This window comes from Apiospora aurea (assembly GCF_038362705.1).
Source record: "Apiospora aurea strain CBS 24483 chromosome Unknown utg000006l_segment0_segment0, whole genome shotgun sequence".
Classification (NCBI taxonomy): Eukaryota; Fungi; Ascomycota; class Sordariomycetes; order Amphisphaeriales; family Apiosporaceae; genus Apiospora; species Apiospora aurea.
In genome coordinates, this window is record NW_027117393.1 from 3,891,601 (window position 1) to 3,912,593 (window position 20,993).

The 20,993-nt window shown below is 52.3% G+C and overlaps 5 protein-coding genes across 5 annotated transcripts; 4 read left to right on the forward strand and 1 right to left on the reverse strand.

Annotated features, from left to right (window-relative positions):
- Nucleotides 1-3,471: 3,471 nt before the first annotated feature.
- Nucleotides 3,472-6,332, forward strand: PG986_009796 (uncharacterized protein; the record flags this gene model as incomplete). The annotated part of the gene is made up of 2 exons (XM_066846018.1): nucleotides 3,472-5,663; nucleotides 5,720-6,332. The coding sequence occupies 2 exons, from the start codon at nucleotides 3,472-3,474 to the stop codon at nucleotides 6,330-6,332; spliced, it is 2,805 nt and encodes a 934-aa protein (XP_066698416.1).
- A 1,535-nt stretch (nucleotides 6,333-7,867) lies between these two features.
- Nucleotides 7,868-8,862, forward strand: PG986_009797 (uncharacterized protein; the record flags this gene model as incomplete). The annotated part of the gene is made up of 4 exons (XM_066846019.1): nucleotides 7,868-7,919; nucleotides 7,977-8,073; nucleotides 8,129-8,275; nucleotides 8,328-8,862. 4 exons carry the CDS (start codon nucleotides 7,868-7,870, stop codon nucleotides 8,860-8,862), a joined length of 831 nt encoding a protein of 276 aa, XP_066698417.1.
- Nucleotides 8,863-9,492: 630 nt separating this feature from the next.
- PG986_009798 (60S ribosomal protein eL15) lies at nucleotides 9,493-10,441 on the forward strand (the record flags this gene model as incomplete). Its single annotated transcript, XM_066846020.1, has 3 exons — nucleotides 9,493-9,579; nucleotides 9,849-10,005; nucleotides 10,074-10,441. The coding sequence occupies 3 exons, from the start codon at nucleotides 9,493-9,495 to the stop codon at nucleotides 10,439-10,441; spliced, it is 612 nt and encodes a 203-aa protein (XP_066698418.1).
- A 3,149-nt stretch (nucleotides 10,442-13,590) lies between these two features.
- Nucleotides 13,591-18,269, reverse strand: PG986_009799 (uncharacterized protein; the record flags this gene model as incomplete). The annotated part of the gene is made up of 5 exons (XM_066846021.1): nucleotides 13,591-14,846; nucleotides 14,887-15,856; nucleotides 16,249-16,432; nucleotides 17,276-17,727; nucleotides 18,015-18,269. The coding sequence occupies 5 exons, from the start codon at nucleotides 18,267-18,269 to the stop codon at nucleotides 13,591-13,593; spliced, it is 3,117 nt and encodes a 1,038-aa protein (XP_066698419.1).
- Nucleotides 18,270-19,947: 1,678 nt separating this feature from the next.
- PG986_009800 (uncharacterized protein) lies at nucleotides 19,948-20,361 on the forward strand (the record flags this gene model as incomplete). Its single annotated transcript, XM_066846022.1, has 1 exon — nucleotides 19,948-20,361. The coding sequence occupies one exon, from the start codon at nucleotides 19,948-19,950 to the stop codon at nucleotides 20,359-20,361; it is 414 nt and encodes a 137-aa protein (XP_066698420.1).
- Between the last annotated feature and the right edge of the window lie 632 nt (nucleotides 20,362-20,993).

Genomic DNA, 20,993 nt, shown 5'->3' on the forward strand with positions numbered 1-20,993 from the left:
GGCCTAGCAGGTTCGGCAATGAAGCGTCGGTGCAACGTGAAGCCCAACATCGTCAGGTTTTCTTGGCCAAGATTGGGTGGTGGTGCAATCAGAGTGGCTCCGTGTGTCCCGGTTCAAGTTAGCTCGGCGGGTTGGAGGCTTGGGGTGCTTACCTTACCATCCGATGCCATGGCCGTCGGGGCAAAAAGCGATTTTGAATTTCTGGGTACTGTTCCGATTGAGGCTGGAATATCCGTGGGACCAGGTCAGAACAAGGTCCTGGAGAGGACTGCTACGAGTTGTTGGCGGGACAGAAAGCGAAAACACATCACGGGCCTCCTTGGCGGGTTAGGGATTGGGCCGTTCGAAACGGTGTCGCTGTCAAGGAGGCCAACAAGCTCAGGCTTCTTCGCCCTTGGATCGCATAGATCATCCATCCCCACACTTTTCCTCGGACGGCAATTTATTCTAGCGCACTCAGGTATACCGAGGTGCTCAGTGCCTACCTTCGTGTACCTACATCATACGGTCTACAGTCGGGAAACCAGAAGTTGGCATGTAGCTGGACAAGTTGGGGGTTCGAAATGGATGATATTTCGCATACTTACCTTAGGTAGCTAGCTAAAGACGCCATACCGGTACAGCTAGTAGGACAAGCAAGCCCCAGGGGGTTGCTTTTGCTTTTGCTTTTGCTCTGCGTGCGGGGATTGGTCCATGGCAAAGGTTCTGTCAAAGACGAGGAGCGCCGGCAGCCAATAGACTTATTCTGGAGCACACCCTCCCAACTCATCTCAAGGCCTGCCTCTTTCGAGCTTCGATCTCGAGCCTGACCCGATGTCGACTAAAATTGGCATGTACCCACACGCCTAGTCGTAGATGCTGCAAGACATCTGCCCATCTGCCCATCTGCCCATGAGCCATGAGGTAGCGGGAGGAGACCGAAGTACGACTGCGAGTACATCTGACTGCACAGTAGGGTTCAGGGTCGTGGATGGGTTTTGGTTAGAGGGGGGAGTGGGAGTCTCTGCTTCCATCCTGTCAGTTCACTTTACTTATTAATGAGACGGGACTGAACTGCATTCCCCGACTTGATTGCTTTCTTTGATGCATCTCATTTGCATACGTGATTACAGCCACACACACACACACACGCATACTGCAAAGAGTACTCCGTGCCTACCTACACACATATCAATCGATCCCTCACCTAACAGCCCCAGCTCCTTGTGGATACTACCTGACATCCAGGTCCATACTGCACCCATCCGGGCACGGCTAATACACGCCTAGTTAAGCTGTCAGCAGACGTCGCTCAACCAACAGCCAGGCAAACAAGGTACGTAAAATCCCACTCACTCGATCAGTTACCTACATACGCACTCGCCCACCGTTCGCTCCAAGGCAGCACGCGTCTTCGGGATCTTGGACTAAAGCGCATTGCATACGTTTGGCACGCCCCGTATCCACGCAGTAAGAAGAAGCGCAGCGCATCATCACATCGCCGTCAGCAGCTCGAGAAAAACGAAGCCAACATCCACAACCGTTACGCAGATGTGTTGCGGTGGGCCCCGTTTCTGCAAGCCAGAGAGTCGACAGCAGACAGAGAGACTCCCGGGTTCACACAAGGACATTAGCATCAAGCATTAGGCATTAGGGGGGCACCCTGGCCTGCTTGCTGGGCGCTAGAACCTAGTCCGCTCCACCACCCGTCGAGGCTAAAGGACCTCCAGCCACTTTGTTCGCCCAAAGTCTCATGTGTGCCGCTGCAACGCTCACTCTGCCTCTCCCTCTCTCGCGCGCCAGAAGCTACTGCACCGAGCAGGGGTGGGCAAGCTACCTGCGCTAGCACCAAAGAGCAGCAGTTAGTACAGTGGGAGAAGCCAGTAGCCCAGGCGCAAGAACACAGCAAGAGCGAGCACCTGAGCACCTGAGCACCAGTCACCAGCAGCAGTTCGTTCACCTCGATCGATTTCCCCGCTTCCCAACTGCACTTGGACTTAATTGATCGACTTCCCCGGGCCTGATTCCCTTTTAGTCAAATCCTCACACCCTCCCTCCTCCTCTTCTTCTCTCCCTATACTCGACCTGCTCATTTGTCACCCTAGGAGCAGCCGCCGCAGACGCAACGACATATCCTCCTCCACCTCTCTCCCTCCCCTCTTGTGTGGTTGGCCGGCACACTTCCCCAGCTTGGCTGCAGCGCGCGACAGACTAGACACCCTGCAACACCTTCCAACAATGGGCAGAAGCTACAACCTCGTGTAGCTGTATTCTGTTGCAATCACTCTCCTCGAGGCCGCACCTGGCGAAAATCGCATACGGATTTCGGGGGCGCAGAGAATACGATCAGCCACCCCTCGTCCCGGCACACGTGAGAAAGGCGAAGAGAGAAAAAGAGAGACTGCGAGAGTGTGAGAGAGCACGAGAGAGAAAAGAGAAGGCGACTAGACTGGTTTTCCATTAGAGAGACAGAGAACATTGTCTACACCCTGGATCAGGGAGCCCGAAAGAGAAGAGGGAGAGAAAACAGTACAAGGGACGCAACGCGCGTAACACCTCGGACGAGAAAGAGTATGCACCCAAAGCTCTCGAACTTCCAACTTCAGATACGATATCACCGCTCCGTATCCGACCCAAAGCGTGTCCCGGCTGGCGCCCAAGGACGTCTGGACGGCATTCAGTAGTGGGATAGCCTCCCATCGACAATCTCTGTCTTTGTTGACACCCGGCCCTTATTTATCTTCAATTTTGTTCTTCCTACCCGCCCGTTGCAATCTTTAGACGGCTTTTTGCGATACCCTGTGCATAGATTTGGCGTTTCCTTTGGTTGCGGCTCCAGGCATTGGTGAGTGCGGCATCAGCTCTTTCCTTGTCATCAGAATGGGCCGAGTTTGGGTGGCCCGACTTTAATCTAATCTCGTGTGATCCATGTACGGGCCCGTTTCTCACGGGGCTGCGGATCTCTATGTATTAGTGGAGTTGGCTGCTACGCTTTGCGGGAGGAGGAGCTCTCTCGAGCTCGCGCAGACAGAGCTCGCCCATTTCAGGGTCCGCTGGAACGTTTATATTCACACGCTCTTCACTGCGCGCACAACACCACCACATTGTATCCCCTCTCGGTCCTTTGGGCGGCGCACACCTTTCCCAGTCATTGTCTCCGTTTGTTTTTGTTTTTGTTCTGGAAGCCTTCGTTCTTCACCTGGACACCCCAACTGACTCCAAACTCAGATTATACTTTCGCAACGGTCACCAAAAGCATACACTACACTACACCCGCGACGCCAATTCCTGCTATTACTGTCACCTAATTGACTTTGGGCGTCTCTCTGCACTTGAGATCACACCGAGTCCCCAATCCGCCAACCCCAGTTATTCTTCTCCCCCGTCTGTGGTCGACTAGTCCAGACAGGTCTCTTGGTGTATACTTACTGACCGGCGAAGTCTGCAAAGCTCTTCGTCCGCTGCACCGAGCGTTCTACTTGTGTATATAATATGAGCTCCAGCAACAACAAATCCGGCCCGGGATCCAAGCCTGGGCAGGTGGGTTACTCTGCGATAGCTCCGAGTAATCAGTCCCTCCTTCTGGATAAGCTCAACGTTCGGCGCTCAACCCCCGACTCGGAAGCTTTGGCAAGTTCAGACGACGAGGTTGATCCTCACCGTACCGATCTGCCACAAGCTTCTATCCAGCACCAGAAGCCAGTCCGCCGCGCCTCTTGGTTAAACAGTACGTCCCAAACAACTGTGCCGCAGCCGAGAAAAGGCTCCTTCGCCAGCAGCACCATGTCACCAACTGCTTCTCATCCCAGTACCCCGTCGGCGGACCCCGGCATGGGTGGGTGGGGTGCGCATACCGTCGGGAGAAGCCACCAGGGCACATCTTCTTTTCCCTGGGGTACTGGAATTTGGAACACCGATCGCAGCAAGGAGCCGCCTTCGCGACTTAGCGAGGTTCTGCCGTCACCTACGTCAGCTTTACCACCCGGCATGGGCAGCGGCGGTTTGTTTGGTGGTAACGACGGCTCTCTTGGGCAGACTTCCCCGGGCCCAACCGACCAGACTCCAAACTCTCAAATCCCTTTTGCCATCCCACTCCATCCAACACCAAAGACCTATCGTTCTCAATCGTACAGCGTGGGTCAGCTTGAGCCCGACGCGAATACGCCAACCCTGCCGTCTTCCATGGTAGGCAGAGGTGGCCGGCCAATCGGCCATCCGGGACTGCAACACAGACCCTCGCGACCCAGTATGCTCAGCGAAATGTCGAGCGAGGGTGCTATGCTAGGTAAGGTTAAGGAGGTGGACGATGATGACGAGCAGCAGAGTCCTCGTGGCTCGGCTCCCGCAATTCACCATCAATCTGCCGAGGCAAAGACGATAGAGTTACTTGCTCGCGAGAATGCCATGCTTCGTCAGCAACAGCAGCAGCAACAGGCGCAACAGCAAGCGCAACAGCAACAGGCGCAGCAGGCGCAGCAACATTATCAAAACTCTCGATTGAGACCCCGAGCATCTACTGCAATCGCATATGGACTCGGCAATGGCTACAGTGTGCATGAATCCGTGCCTGAAGAGTCGGATTATGCCATAGACGAGCTTGATGAATCGCAAGACAACTCCGAGGCGGCATCCAAGCGAGCCCTGGGCCGTCGCATGAGCGAATACGGAGCCAACGCCTACAACAGTCGATCCCCTCTGTATCCGGTTGAAAACAGGAAACTCGAAAATGTCAAAAAGGCATTCTGGCAGAGCTCCCTTGGATTCGGCGGACTGGGTGATATCCCGCAGAGTCGTCGGCATTCGTTTGCTGATATGCCAACCCGCCAAGGGTCAATCAGTTCCATCGGGGAAGCGGCATCACAGTACGAAGCAACGTCGCCAGACGCAGTCCACGCACATGATATGGGCGGCTACCATGACGGGACGGCTTACAATACTGCTGGTCCTGGTAAGTCACCGTTGAATTACGTTAACTCTGCGATTGATCATCGTCTAAGAGGCTCAACAGCGTCCTACTTCACTGGCGGTTCTCATGTTCCTGGATCCCACCAAGCCATCGCATCTTCGGCCTACGGGAATCCCTACGGCTCTCCATATGGAATGCCTCCTGCCTATGGGAATAGACCCCCTTCGCCTCATCGGGGCATGTATGGCATGAGCCAGCCACGACACAACCAGCTCCTCTATATTGTCTTGTTCAAGTGCTCCCGAGCAGACGTCTTCTACATACAAGAGGGTACTGGATTGACTGTGAAACCCGGTGACCTTGTGATTGTTGAGGCAGACCGAGGCACCGACCTGGGTACTGTTGATCGAAGTGAGGTTGATTGGCAGACGGCCAAGGAGCTCAAGGAGCATTACGCGGAGGAACACTACAAGTGGTTGATGATGTATTCCCAGAATGCTGCTGCCGCTCAAGAGGGCACTGGGGCAGGCCTCATGGCAGCTTCGAACGGAATGCAAGGAAGCGCCATAGGTGGCATGGGCCCGCCAAGCCAGCACCATCTCCAGGAGCCTAGTGCCGGGGAACTCAAGCCGAAGCTTATCAAGCGCCTTGCACAGAGCCACGAAATCCACAACCTTCGAGAAAAGGAAGGCAATGAAGCCAAGGCCAAGAGGGTTTGTATGCAGAAGGTTAAAGAGCATGGACTTAACATGGAGATCTTGGATGCGGAATTCCAAATGTTAGTTTCCACCTCTTGTGTCACGTTGAGTGCGCAGCTTTACTAACTTGCAGCAGGGACTGGAAGAAATTGACATTCTATTACTTCGCTGATGCTTACATCAATTTCAACTCTCTGGTCACGGACCTGTTCAAGATCTACAAGACACGGATCTGGATGTCAGCCATTAACCCGGCGTCATTCGCAAGTCCCACGCTTGGCCTTCAAGCGCCCAGCGGTATCGGCCCCGGTGCGGTTGGTTTAGGCCGAGCAGGTGCTGGCAATGGAAATGCCTCTTCGAACACTGACCGCCGACCAAATCAGCAGCAAGAGCAGCAAGCTCCGTACGCAGGTGGTAATCCCGCTGGTCGGTCCTTCCCACCTGCATTCAGTCAGCCATTCGCCTCGGATCGCGGGATTGCGGCCAATAACGCCTACCCGCCATCTGCATACCCATATTCTGCGTATGGTGCTTTCGGCACGGGCAGGACTGGCGCTGCCGGCTACGTTGGTGGCGGCATGATGCCCAGCATCGATGCTTACGCCAATGGTTTCCCCCAACCACGGACTATCAGACAATGCAGGGCCGATTCCCAAGTCCGCATGGCACACCTTCAGCTCAAGATACCAAGACCCCGTCGTCTGTTCCCCAGAACGAATGGCTTGGTGCTTTCCAGAGCCTGTCTTTGAACTCTCGCTAGTCATCCACGTTGACGGCTTCTCGTTTATAGTTGATCTTTCACATACACAATCGCATCGCAGCATACGGCTGGGATTCGAAATTTTCGCTCCAGATTCAGAAAGAATATTGGGCATGTCGATATTGCTTGCAGAACAGGCCGTAACGGTGACTTCACTTGTTCTGACGGGCCTTCAAAAAATACTCCTTTTTTCGTTTTTGGTTTTTGCAGATTCCTCGGGTTCAGAAAGGATTCCGAAAAGGCAGCGATGATTTCGGTAGCTACACGACGTCAACGACAAATGGCATAAGATGGTAACAAAAATTCATTTGCAGCGCAGGGAAGGAATAGACAGAACGGCTTTTGCACGAGCACGGTTGTAATTGCGGCATCTCGAGAAGGAGCGAGGAAGGAAGAGGGAGGATGTTTGTTTCCACATTCCTTGGGTACCGGAGGTTGACTTTTCAGCATTGTACGATCAAAGATTCTTTTCATTCGTTCTCTACTTTTGGTGGTCATGGCACGTTGGTGGTGCTTGCCCATCGATACATTTGAGAAGGGGACCTCCTATTTTTGCTGTATGGACTTGTTTTTCTTTTTTTCCCTTTTTTTCCCTTTCTTTCCTTTCTTCAAGGAGTCTACTAAGAGGGAGGGAATCAGATAGTGAAAAGTTGAGGACATGGGTCAGTGGCTTCTCTTGGAGGAATCTGAATAATCAAATCGTGCTTCCTAAATGAATGTGGTCTCCTGCTCGTGCCGTTGATGATGAGATACAAGCATTACGTCCCAACGTGGCGATTTCATCCAAATGCATGCATTATATTGCATATACCGTAGGGATGTATGTACATGTAAGTATTGACAGATAGAACGAACATTCCTGTCATTCAATCATTGAAATTGGGCTACCTGCTCATTGCACATTGGTCCAGTTTGAAATAAATGTACTTAGCCATGGTACTTGACATAATCGAAGGACTGCATATGTATCAACCCGGCAGCCAAAGACTCGAGGTCATATTGACTCTCGCGACATACGTACCTACCTACTTTGTACGGTATTTTCCCATCTTCTTATAATGCGTGATCCAAGGCCCAATGGCAGCCCCGTTATTCCAGGGCCCAAGTGTTACAGTGAGTGAAGTTCTGTTATTGATGTACATACCAACCTAGTGAAGTAGAGAGGGAAGTCACGGCTTTGCAAGTGGATTCAATGGAACCTCTCTAAGTACGCGGCCGTGACTTCCTAATCTGCATCTTGCATCTCTCCATCTGCTAGGTTAGGTACATAAGGTAGTCAGGCAATTGACGGTTTGACGGTCGCACATGAGGCAAGAACTTGTTCACGCCTGTTTTCCACCCGGTTCCCGGGTTTCAAACCTCCTTACCAGACACGCCCTGGAACAACAGATGGGACCTGCCAGTTGAGTTCCTTGTTCCGCCCTCTTCTCGTCTCTGCCGTAATACCGTCGTTTTCGATATTTTGTAATACACACCGGTACTTGGTTCAACTCATCGTACGAAAACCCGTGCACCGATTGAATCATGCCACCCAAACGAGCACTGAAGAGAAAGTCTGCTGGGGACGAACCCAAGGGTCAGTTTGCCTACGTCCTCCTCCTTGGCTTGCCAACATACTGAGAGCCGTGTTCAGAGCAAGACAAGGACTTTGTACCCGCTCGTGGAAGTCGCAGCGAGCCAAGACCCTCTACCAAGCGCAACAAACTCGAGCCCAAAACCGAAGATCGAATGTAAGTGATATGGACGGACAAATAGACAAAGGCGTCACCACTGACTGCATCGCAGTGACCCAAAGAAATGGACAGAATGGATTGAAAATCTCCAGGGTAATGAAGGCAAGTACTACGCGAGGGAAATGGACAGATTCTTCGACATCATTCAAAAGGCCACGAACAAGTACCAGTCGTCCCTGGAGGAACAGGTTGATACACTGTAAGTGGACCAGATACATTTGTGCGAAGGCGCGGACTGACCCCTTCGACAGCCAACCTGGCGAACCAGAGACAGACCCGATCGTCGAGAGCGCCTATGAGATCGCGACATCCCTCCGACTTGATGACTCTCGGAAGGAGGGTGACGCCTTCTTCCAACAGGCGCAGGATGCCCTCGAATCCAGCGCTCGTCTGCTGGAGTGGCACAAGGAAACCGAAGAGGCCCTCAAGGGAAAGGCAGTCGACACGTCGATCTTGGCGACGTGGAAGAAGGACAGGAGAGACATGAAGGAGGTGCTCACCAAGGGACGAGAACATGCTGGGATGCTTGCAGCGAACTACCTCGCCCCCGGAACCTTTTCACCGTCGGATTTGGACAATGACGAGGCAGGAGAACACTCAAAGAAGGCGGCAAGCATGTTCCAAGGTCGTCAGCAGACGAAGCCCGAAGACTGCTGGGGACCAGCTGCTGTCCAACAGTTTGAACACTTCCGAAGTCTCGTGAATTCGGCCCTCGGGAAAGCTGATGCGGATGGCCATGTTACGGCTGGCCACGGTGGTGTATCTGATACACGAAGGATGCAATGATAGAGGGTCATTTGGCAAGTGAGTGAACTACCTAATCTATTGGCTATCCCAGGCAATTGAACTGGACTGTATAGACACACTTCGGTTAGCAATCAGCAGTGATCAAGAAAAAAGAGGATATAGATGTTTGCTCATCTTTACGAGCAACATCAACATGTTGTTGCCAGTGGATGTCCACGTTTTACATGCAGATGTTTACACGCAGATGTGCAGTGCAGTAGTAGTCTTGGCGCTGATTACCTAAAGTAAGTGCTCCAAGTCCATTGATGCCAAGACGGTCCTGGTCGAGGAGATCACAGGTGCGCAGGTAGTGAAGTTGAAGGGTACCGAGGAAAGTGGGGAAGTGCACCCGGGCCAGGCGATAAGCCGCGCTAGGCCAATCTGAGCTTAGACCCTCATTTTTCTCACCCACAACCCAATTTGTGTGCCCCATTGAGAAATTGGTATGCTTTTTTCTCGAGAAATCCTCCCACCTCTCTTCCCACTTGTGAACAACCAAAAACGACACACGACCATCCAATTTTGCAGGCCACAATCTCCAACCTGGTACGTTCTTGCCGACACATTCCTTTCTCGACCAACATAGCCGGCCTTTGATCTTGCTGACACGACAACAACCAAACAGCCAAGATGGGTGCCCTCAAGTACGTCGAAGAGCTTCAGAAGAAGAAGCAGTCGGATGTCCTGCGATTCCTCCTCCGAGTCCGCTGCTGGGAAGTATGTTGAACACCCAACCGCCCGTTTCTCCACTCCACCAAGCGACACGGCACACACGAACAAACATATGCATTCAATGACATTTCGATTGGATGGATCACTGGATGATCATGTGGACGCCTGTGTTGTCCCGCATCTCGCCGGCCCTCGAAGAAGCTGCAAATGAAAATTTGCCTCTTTTTTCTTTCTTGTGGGCTTGGCCATAGATCGGGACACCTGTGTCTTTGCTATACAGTCGTTGAACATTTGCTGAGACTGCATCAATATAGCTCCGTCAGTTGAATGTCATTCACCGCGCTTCCCGCCCTTCGCGCCCCGACAAGGCCCGCCGTCTCGGCTACAAGGCCAAGCAGGGCTATGTCATCTACCGCGTCCGCGTCCGACGTGGTGGTCGCAAGCGACCCGTGCCCAAGGGTGCCACCTACGGTTCGTCTTTCCTGCCCATAGGGGAGATCCCTACTTGGCATGTTATCAGCTACTAATTCCCTCTACAGGCAAGCCCACCAACCAGGGTGTTAACCAGCTGAAGTACCAGCGCTCCCTGAAGGCCACCGCCGAGGAGCGTGTCGGCCGCCGCTGCGCCAACTTGCGCGTCCTGAACTCCTACTGGATCAACCAGGACTCGACCTACAAGTACTTCGAGATCATCCTGGTCGACCCCCAGCACAAGGCCATCCGCCAAGATCCCCGCATCAACTGGATCGTCAACCCCGTCCACAAGCACCGCGAGGCTCGTGGCCTCACCGCCACCGGCAAGAAGTCGCGTGGTCTCAACAAGGGTCACCGCTACAACAAGACCAAGGCTGGCCGCAGAAAGACCTGGAAGCGCCACAACACCATGTCTCTCTGGCGATACCGTTAAACGCCGCGTCACTCCTGGTGAAAGGGGGGCGATTGATCTGGGCATCCTTGTTTTGCGATGGAGTGTGGTCATGCTTCATGGAACGGTTCATTGGGCATGCAACCGGCTGGGGAAAAGCTCGGCTGGTCTATATCAGGTAGCTGACAATGACGAAAAGCATTTGATCAGCAGCACCAAAAATGGGTTTTCTACATGGCGTATTGTGACAATGATAATGAGATTCTAAAAATCCCCAAGTACCCGCTACTTCTTCTCGTCTCCCACGTGAGCCTCTTTTGGCATGTCTTGGTCCTGATATGTCCCGTCGTGTGCAAAGTCCAAGTCCACGTCCACCTCGGTGTCAATGGTACTGGCATATCAATTTTAGTTCAATCCTTGATGTTCGTTCTTATCCCCTCGATGGCGACAACGCTGCCCTTGGTATTAAAGGTAGGTACTTTCCGCGACAGGACAATCGACAGGCCTAGTTGTTTGTTGAATCAGGCATCATACCTAGTAGGATAAACATTATGCCACGGTCCCAATAAATATACCCCCATTAAGTAGGTAGACAGCATGAAATAAGCTGGTTCGACGTATGACCTGGCGGTGATGCTGAAGCAACCTTTTCCCCTTGTACTTTGCTCCTATATACCGATATGGAGCCTTGCTGTTTGATCCAACCTCTCGCAGTAGGGTATCTCCATCCCTTGTAGACCGCATACTTGTCACTCCTTGCTCGTCCGCAGGAAGATGGAGAGGACCTCGAAGCTAGTATTCTCTGGGCATGCGGACTGCACATAGTGGATTTGGTTTTTGTTCTCGGTTCCCTTCCCGCCAATCACAGCCACCTCGGATCCAACAGTAGTTCTTCTGGCCGCCTCTCTTTCTCTCTATTCCCTTTGTCTTTTCCCACACTGGTGTAGAGTTTATGTACTTCTGAGGAGCAGGACAGTCTCTTCACTGATGTTTTGTATCATTGGGCGTTCTTTGCTGAAAGGTACAGAGGTAGAGGCCGGGGTTATGGCAAATTTTTACCTCGTGAGCAAAGAAAAGAATGGTATCATCATTTGGCACCGGCGCCACTCCATTGCCTCCCGTGGAGGAAGAGTAGAAACAAATGCTTTGGAAGTATGTCCTGCCGCCATCCGCCTGGCCAGACCAGTACAGTACAGAGGGATGGTCCAGTCCACACAAGAAGAGACCAGCAAGCTGTTTAGAGAGGCTTTGATCATATACATGGCCTGTACTAGCCCAACTTGGGGCCTCGTTCCCTGGTTTCTTGACTTAGGGATCGAACCTGTCTCATAGAGGTACGGCAGTCCAGGGCAGTCCACGGTGCTGTTCCATATCCCCACACGCTCTTACCACAACGGCTCCTACTGCTTCCATCAGACTATTGATGCGCATACACCCAACTGGCTGGTTATTCTCCTGATGTGGTTGTTGTTTACCAGCAAACTGCCTGAAGCGAGAATTTCTAACCCAGCAGCCCCTTTTTGAGATAGCTGCACCGTGAAAGGGTAAAAAAGGATCAATCAATGGTTCAGGGCAGCCAGCGTACATATGTAAGTACGCTGCTGGAGGGAAAGGTGGTATGCAAGCATCATCCACCACACTCGACAGTTCAGAAGGTAGCCATCAATCTTCCTATGTGGCACGAGGAATAGGCCCTGAAAGAAAAAAAAATGACGATTCACTATTGGGCTGTCGTTTATTGCTGCGTGCATGCTTGTGTCAGTGTCAGATGGGCTCTTGCACCCAAGACCATATGCCTGGACGTTGATGTAATATACTGCTCCACGTTGAAATGCTGCCTCTGATGGACTGGATTACACCTACCAGCAATGTTGGTATTCGTCTCATCCTGATACCAAAGGTATGTCCCTTTATAAATACACAACACGATTTACGTGTGTTCGTTAGGTATCGTGTCACAAAAGCAAGCCAAGTCGAAGGAGTTTATGTCATAAGCCTTTATTAGGGCAATCTATCTGCAAAGTACACGCAATATGGCACCTTCCCCTCAATGCCAAAGATCATTTTGCCCCAGTTTCATGTGCAAATTTCTCGTTAGGAGTCGCGCAACCAAACGTTCCCATGAAGTTTTGGGGGTGCAGATCGTCACACCGTAAGAAGAGAAAAGAGAAAAAGAATTCGCAATCCTTAGTTTCCGTAATGAACAACAAGAGAGAATATATCTTGGGGATATGTCAATCGCTTTCTGCCTCCCCGAAAAAAGTTTCTTCTGTGCGCATCTCCTTTGCTGAGGGTATCCCATTGTTCTGAGAGCTAACGAGAAGCTCAGCCACTTGCTTGCTTGACAAGGATCCTCCCGGGGTTGTGTCTATGTCGTATCTCTCATTCCTCGAATGCCATGAGGATACTGTAGGTTGAGGGGGATAAGGTGTTTGCTTTGCTGAGAAGTGTTGATGGCTGAAGTTCCGGTGGGTGTACTAACGCCGCCCGTGAATGAAGAAGAGAAGAAGCGCAATGAATCTCCCTCGCCTGCCCATAATGCTGCCGGCGGCAGCTGGCATAATAGGAGTGGGTAGCAAGCTACCATAAGGGTTGCCCTCGAGTCCTCGTCGTCGCGAACCATCGTGATGACGTTCATGAACACGTCGGACTTCGGAGATCATGCGTAATGCCAAGTACATCCGAACCAGAAAAGACAATGGAAAGAAAAGGAAGAAAAAGGCTGCTAGGAAAATCTATGCTGGGCGAATTTGTCGCTCGCGATCCTGATACACGGATACAGGCCTTGGGAGATCTGGGTATGGATGCTGGTATCGTTCTTGGTTGCCCTAAGTCACGAATGTTCCTCAGCCAAGACCGGCAGAAATCCAAGGGGATGATAAGTTTGGTGCCGACGAGCGTGTAGTGTACAGAGCAACCCAGGGAACGGTGGGTGCTAGCGGAATGCTCGTCGACTATGTCGAGTGTCGAGATAGAGTCGAATGCCAGGTTAAGTTCGGGTGTCGTCTGTAGAAGAACAACAAGGAAAAGTCGTCAGATTCGTGGAAGACATTTCGTTCGTGCTTCGCCTAAGCCAAATAGAAAACCGCAAGGACAGCCGGGAAGAGCCGCCAGGATACATGCCGCCCCCATTCGTCCCTCGCACCATACCATTACAAGCTGGGTGGCGGCAATTTGCAAAAGAAAAAACCTTAGAAGAAGTGGCCCTCACCGTTACCAGTCTGCATGGAAGCACCTGGATAGGTAAAGCCTTGGTTCAGACGGGGAGGCTGAGGAGGAGGTACCGTGAGGGCACTGCCCGCAGGGTAAGCAGCCTGGCCCCGAGCGCCATTCATGCCGTTAGCGTAACCGCCGGAAGGCATAGTGCCGTTACCCATAGTACGGGCAGCGCGGAGCGAGATCTGTCCACCCGTCTGGTCGGCAGGCGTGGTCTGGCCGCTGCTTAGGTTTGATCCGCTGTGGGCGTCGTGGGCTTGGATCTTGGCTTGCAGGCGGCGGCCGTAGGGAGTAGATCGGATGCCAGGTAGAATAGGGCGGATGGACTCGACAAGGTTGTGCTTCATCTGAGGAGTGGCATGCTCAAGGGCAGTCTGTACCACGTAATTGCCGAAGGAATCCCGCAACATCTTCTCCATCTCTCCCGGGTTCAGCATCTCTTGGCACATGTTGTCACGGGAAGGCTCCGAAGCGCAGCGCAGGCACTTCTCGATGACGTTAGAGCTGAACTTGTGTCGGGATAGCATGCCAATCTTCGTGCCGAACTGGCGGACAAGGGGTTCAGTGAAAGATGGCTCGTTGAGGTCGATGATATACTGAACCACGTAGTTACCGAACGGATCTTGTACAAGGCGGAGGGCATTGTCGGTAATACGTGCGACTAGCCAACTCTTCTGGTCGCCAGAAGCATGGTCAATGCAGCGCTGAAGAACGCAGCAGCCGTGACGGTGAGTGCCAACATCGATGCAGTGGTTGCCAACAGCATCAAAGATGAACTGGGCATCTTCCGCAGAGAGCTTGTTAAGACACTTCTGGATGACATGGTTACCGTTCAGATCTTGGATAAGGTCAACCACCTGGTAGCGAAGAGCGTTGACGATGAGCTGCACATGCTCGGGGATTGAAACAAACTCAATCATCTTCTGAAGAGCTCGAGTACCGTGCTGGTTCAGGGCAATGCGAACCATTTGAGCAGAGGCATTTTGGATGAGGGTAGTGCGCTCGTCATCAGTGCAGTACTCCAAGAGTTTCTGGCAGAGGTAGTTGCCAAAGGGATCCATCATCAACTCAGTAACATGAGGGCTGGTCTCGCGCCAGATCTGACGGATCTCACCCGGGTTCCGGTTCTCTAGCTGTTTCTGGAGGAAGCGGCAGCCGTGCTGATCCTTGCACAAGGCGAAGATCTCTCCAACAAGGTCATCGAGCGTCAAGTTGTTGAAGCGGGACATGGCTGTAGAAATGTTAGTTGGGTAAACCTAAAAAGCGCCAACGGGGGTACTTGCCTTCATTGTCCACAGCACGACGCTGATTGATGACACGCTGCTGCGAGTCACGATTGTTGGTAGGACCAGACTGGTACATGGGGGCATAGCCAGTATACGCCTGGCCCGGGTATCCGTTCATATTCATATTGTTCATACCCATCGTGAGCATGTTCATGTTGTAGCCAGGGCCATTGGGGCCATTGTGGCCATGGGGACCATTGGAACCATGAGGGCCGTGGTGAGCATTAGGGCCGTTGGGACCATTGGGGCTGGCGGGGTTGTATCCGCCGGGGAAGAATGAAGGATAAGAGCCCATGGAAGAACCTGGGGAGGAGACAGAAGCAGAGGATGGGGTGGACTGCAGTTGGGCCTGAGTTGCAGGAGGTCCAAAGGATGGTGCGTTGGCATGAAGAGCCGATCCAATCGACGGGAAGGTAGCAGACTGGGTGACTGCAATGTGACCGCTGTCACCAGAAAGCTCACGACTGTGGCGCTTGGAATAAGCGCCAGGCGGGATGCGACCGATGCTGGCATTGTGGTTATGGAAGTGCTGCTGTGCGTGTGCGTTCGCATTGTTGTTGAACCCAGGTGTGACAGCAGACGAGGGATTCTTGACGGTCGGGATGTCGTTTGCAGAGAACGAGGTCTGCAGTTTGGGAGGCGTCGTCAATACCTGTGCCGCCGGAGGGGACATGAGAGGAGCAGCAGATGAAGTCGTGGCCTCAGCGACAGCGTCCTTGTAGTAGCCCATATCCATGTTGTGGTTCTTCAGATCCAGCGAATGGCGGAAACCAGATCGAGCACCAATGTTCTTAGCATCAGAACCCTCTCCACCCTGACCATTATCGTTGGAGTTCATCTGAGTAGAGCTGAGCTGTGACAAGCTCTGTTGGTGTCGGTGCATAGAAGGCATCTTGTTCCAGCCGTTGGCGGTCTCAAGTGCAGAGAGATCGACAGCAACAGAAGAGGCCGAGAGCTAGGCGGGGTGACAATTAGTAAGGGGAAAATTGCAAATGTGCGCGAGAGTAGGAAAGGTGGGAGATTGCAAGTCCCAAAAACGCCTTTTGCAATTGCATTCCAGAGGAACCCCAGCTGCGTTTTTTTTCTCGAGTGAAATAATGCAAAAGAGGCTTTTGGTCGCGTGTTAGGAGTTGATTGTTTTTTTCTTCTTCTCTCTGGCTTATTGGGGGTTTGGGAAAGAGGAGAGGGGATGTCGGTTTGGTATCATGAATAAAGCATTGTTCCTCCAGCTGACAATCAACAAACGCGATTCTTACAGCGCGTTGAAAGCCTCAGAACCCAGGTGGGGGAAATCGATAACGATAAAAAATAGACAAATAAATCAGATTTGAAGAACATGGCACTTACTCGGTTGGGGTTTGGCTTCTGTGTGTACAGCTTGGGGAAGCCGTTGTCGCCAGTGTCGACAGCTGTGTATGTAGCCTCCATTCCGGAATCGTCGTCTCGGAAGAGAAAGCCTGCAGCGTTGGTCTGGTCGATGTTGTCGTAGAGATTTCCTCTTCTCGTAACAGGCATCGAGTAGCGGTTGAGTCTGCCCAATGTCAGTCAGCACAAGAAGATAAGTTATGATAACAGGTCTTGAGCTGCAAATGTTTGGGAGAGTAAGACAGCGAAGAAACCAGGCCGATGCCAACTGGACAAATGGGTACCCAAGTCGGACAGGTAAAGGTATGTTAGGTATCGCCGAACTTTGTAGAGGAAGTAGGACTATTGGTTGGCTCAAGCCTGGGAATGCAACATTCAATACTGCCATGAAGTAAAGAAAGTCAAAGTGCGGGACAAGTGACCGTACTTTGCTAGGTTGTATTCCGACTCAGAAACCAAGGCAAGCTGGTCTGAAGGATTTGATAGTGAAAGTTCTCATGTGCTTGCGCATCCAGAAGCTTTTCCTCAGGCAAGATACGATTTGGGATAGGAGGTAGGTTGAAGGACTGGATGTGCAGAGACTGGGATTACCTGATGGAATAGAACGTCCTTTTCCGCGCGTTCAACCGCAACAATCAATCTTCAAGTTGCAGGGAAAAGAAGGTCTTCTACAACCAAGTGTTGGCTGAACTTAGCTTGACGAGATGAGTCTCCCGCAACGAATAAAGGGTGTGGGATATGTATGAATGCGGGAGAAGCAGGAGAGGAAGGAAGGAAGACTCAAAACAATGCACTAGACATATGCTTAGGAGACCTGGCATTCAATGTGATGCAGACAGATGTTTGTCCCAAAATCCGCTAGGCAAGAGATGATACTTGGGTGATTCACTCGAATTCAGAAAGGTGCCGGATGACCCTGATAGGTTCAAGCACATCAACCAAGCACAATAACGACACTTCCAAAGTACAAACAAGACACATTCGAAGGGGAAACAAACAAAATACATACGCATTCGTGGATCGGTGACTGGTAGGGTCCTGACGAAGAGCCTCTTCCTTCTCATCGTCGTCACTGTTGCGCCGAGATCCTGGAACTGATCTGGAAGGAATCTGATCATCGAAGCCAAATCGAGATGGCACGACCGACGATTGGGGCGAAGTCAGCTGGGAGCCAGACCTGCCACGCTGGTTGAACATGGTCTGCGGAGAGACCAGGCTCGAAGTCGAATATCTGTTCGGACGAGAGAACATGGTAGGGAATCCAGACGAGGTTTCGCGATACTCGGGTGGTGTCGTCGGCTCGGATAAGTGGCCTGTTAAAGCACCCCGGCCCAGATCTTCCTGCATCCGCAACAACTCCATCTCCTCTAGACGCTGCTGCGCGGCAAGTTTCTGCATCTCGGCTTCGAAGCGCCGCCTCTGCTCCACGATCTTCTCATATTCGAGCTTCTTCTTCTCCAGCTGCAACATTCAGTCAGCAATGCTTCTTGCGCCACAGAAAAGCGAATCAACCCCAAGTGTGCAGGCCAGAAGCTCTAGCAAGCTTGACCGGGAATCAGGCAAAGCGGACTTCAGAGGCAGGTGTCATACCAATTGGGCTTTATACTGGGTCTGGGTGGGCAAGAAGTCAGCCACGAGTTACACAAGCGCAAGACATATATTTCAATATTGAGACATCCTCGGAGGACAACCCAGCAGGGCTAGACAAGTAACGGAGATGGCCGGCGGGTGAGCAGGGTCGCACTCACAGCAGTGGGATATTCCTGCGGCTCAGGGGGACGCTGGGTATTTATTGAGGACAGTGTTGGTACACGCCCCGAGTCGGTAGTGAACCGACGGGGCAACGAGGTGCGATGATCTTGGCTCGGTACATGCTGCTGAGGCATGCGGGCGCCATTCCTCGGCGGGGACATAAGCGAATTCATTGTCGCTTCGTTTCGGGGCGCCGACTGCTGCTGCTGCTGCTGCTGCTGCTGGGCGCGGAATCGGTAATCGTCCATCATTCTTGTGGGGGTTTATTGTTTTCGTACTGTTGTTACAACAATCGGGGTGTTCGTACAGAGCTGGACAGGCCTGTCGCCGTTCTATAAACTACAGGATCGCGGGTTGGTGGTCAGCATTTGGTCCGTCCGTCGGTCATCAAAGACCCAAGTCAGACATAGCCAGAGACAGGCGGCGCGACAAGCGATCTTGTGTGTCTTCGGCAGAAACAATCACCACGACAACGGGGACAAGAGTCTGCCTCTCCGAAGCGGCGGAGTAGATAGAAGCGCAACGACAAAGGACTTTTGCGCTGGGCTTCTATCGGACTGATGGCTGAGGCAAATGTATCTCCTCTCTATCTGTGTGCGCCCATCTGCAGTGGTGCCTCAATCGCACGCACACGCATACAAGACGAGTCAACTGTCGCCAAGGGGACTGACTGGAGGTGGAGGCAGATGCTCCGGGCGGGCTAACGAAGGGGCCAGACGAGGCGAGACGAGACGGGGGAATTTCCTTGCTTACCTTTGAGAAGAATGAGGAACTATAGCAACAAAAACGCTTCCCTACACAGGGAGCGACAGCAAGAAGATTGGCCAACAAAATGAATGTGAGTTGTGGACGAGGAAAGAGAGCAAGCTGCGAAGCGAAGCGAAAGCCAGACCAAGATCAAACCGCTATGGATGGTGGTGGTGGCAGTGGTAGTGCTGCTTCTTTTGGCCTTTGGGGGGGGTTGAAGCAGGAACAAGAGTAACCCAGAAAATGACCCCTGTCGGGGAGCCGATGGGACTGGCCTGGGACTTGGGGGGCCACAGCACAGGTTGGCCGATGGCTCGTTACCTTCCTGATCCTGGTTCGTGGACCTGGGTCTAAAAACCGCACACACAAACTCCAGAGAGGTGAGTGACTCCAGTCCAGACTCCAGAGGATGAAGGAAGAGAGTGAGGAAGATCTCGCGCGTGCCAGTATTAGCACCCTGGCCGGGGGACGTTACGTACACCGTCGACTTTAGATAGAGACAGACTGGACTGGCACAGGCATGGATGGATCTAGTAGTAGTTCGTGGAGGGGTTACTCGATCTTTAATCGATTCGGTCCCCTTTCCAGTCACGTCGTTCGTTCGTTCATTCGTTACCCTGCCCAGCGCGCGTGTGGATGTGGAACATGTCCTGAATAATAAGCTCAAGTCATCTCTGCTTCCAGGCAAGGCAGGCTTCGATTTGACTTTGGCAACACCGAACCTAAGAACCAGATGACTGGTAAAGCCGCGTTTCTCAGACTATCAGCCCAAACTACATGTACATACATGCCTCTCTTTTATTACCTAACTACCTATGTAGCTAACACTCGACTAGCCCTCCCAGTCAGTCACATATCTTGAATGAGACAACTGCAGGCGACGTCGCCGGGGGTCGGGATCTATCAATATGTGTGAGTGAGTGAGTATGTCTGTGTGTGTGTGTGTGTGTGACGGTTTACGAATGCCGACTGTAGTAAGTAGGTCGGTGCACGTATGTAGATAGCCTAACTTGACCTCCCTCACGGATATATTTAGTACGATATACGAGGTTGTCTACATGAAATACATTGTATAGGCAAGGTAGGTGTAGACCGGTTTTACCTGCGCAGTGCTGCACCGTCGACTCGTCGCCAATCACGAATGACTGTTTTTTTCTTTCTCTTCTTTGTTTTCTTGCAGTCATGCCCAACGGTCTCAAAAGTCAAGACGGAACTCCACAGTTCAAACCCAAGGGATGCCGGCAGCGTGCAAAGCCCCTCAACACCACCACAAGCACAATGAGCTACCAAGTTGAGGGAAAACCCAGAGAGAGGGAGCGAGAGAGAGAGAGGGAGGGAGGGAGCGGTGAGCAGCAACCTAGCAACGAGACGGGACTGGTCCGAACTGTGGGCTTCCCACTACCTCCTGCGCCTTGGCCGATTCGCGGTCCAAGTGACAATCCGCAGCAGACTAGTGCGGGGACCCTAGGAGCTAGCAAAGACGGGATAATGCAAGTAACCCCAGCCATGACTTACATTGATCAACCTCGTTTGGTTCTCATACGGCTATCACCACCTGGGATCTGGGCAGACACACGGAGCATGATCGAGGGTTGATCCTCGGCTACATCGTGCTTACATACCAAGTACCTAACGTAGGGCCGGACCACCACCAGAACCAAGTGTGCAACAGCCTCTTTCGCGTTGAAGAGGGGCTGGAAGGGGAGATTGGGTTGGCCCGAAACGTCGCGCTCCCCCAGCTGCTGCTTCTATGCAGATTCCTCCTGCTGTCAGCATCTTCTAATGTCAGGTCACTGCAACAAGAAGGCCCTTAATCCTTAACCCCACAAAGATGCCCTGCAGGAGCCCGGAGATGGATGTAGGCGTGAAATGCTGTGGTTGGACAGCATGTCACCCTTGCTCGGAACGTCGTTTGCGATGAGGGGCCGTCCAGACGTTGTAGGCCGACTGGACCTCAGCGGTCTAACTCGAACGGGCCGTTTGAGTGGGCGTCTACACATGTTATACGCGGTGCCTAAGGTAACATCTCGGCTCGGCATCTCATCTCAGGTACTTTCTTTTGTTGCTTCGGTGTCCTCTCTTACAACGGAATCACCATATTTCGGTATGTAGTGAAAATACAAGGATGGCTTTCCTCCGGCATGGAGAACATGTCTAGTCCAAGCATGGGGATGCTTGCTCGGAAAGAAGAAATAAAAAGCCACCCGAAAAGAAAGAAGAAAAGTGGC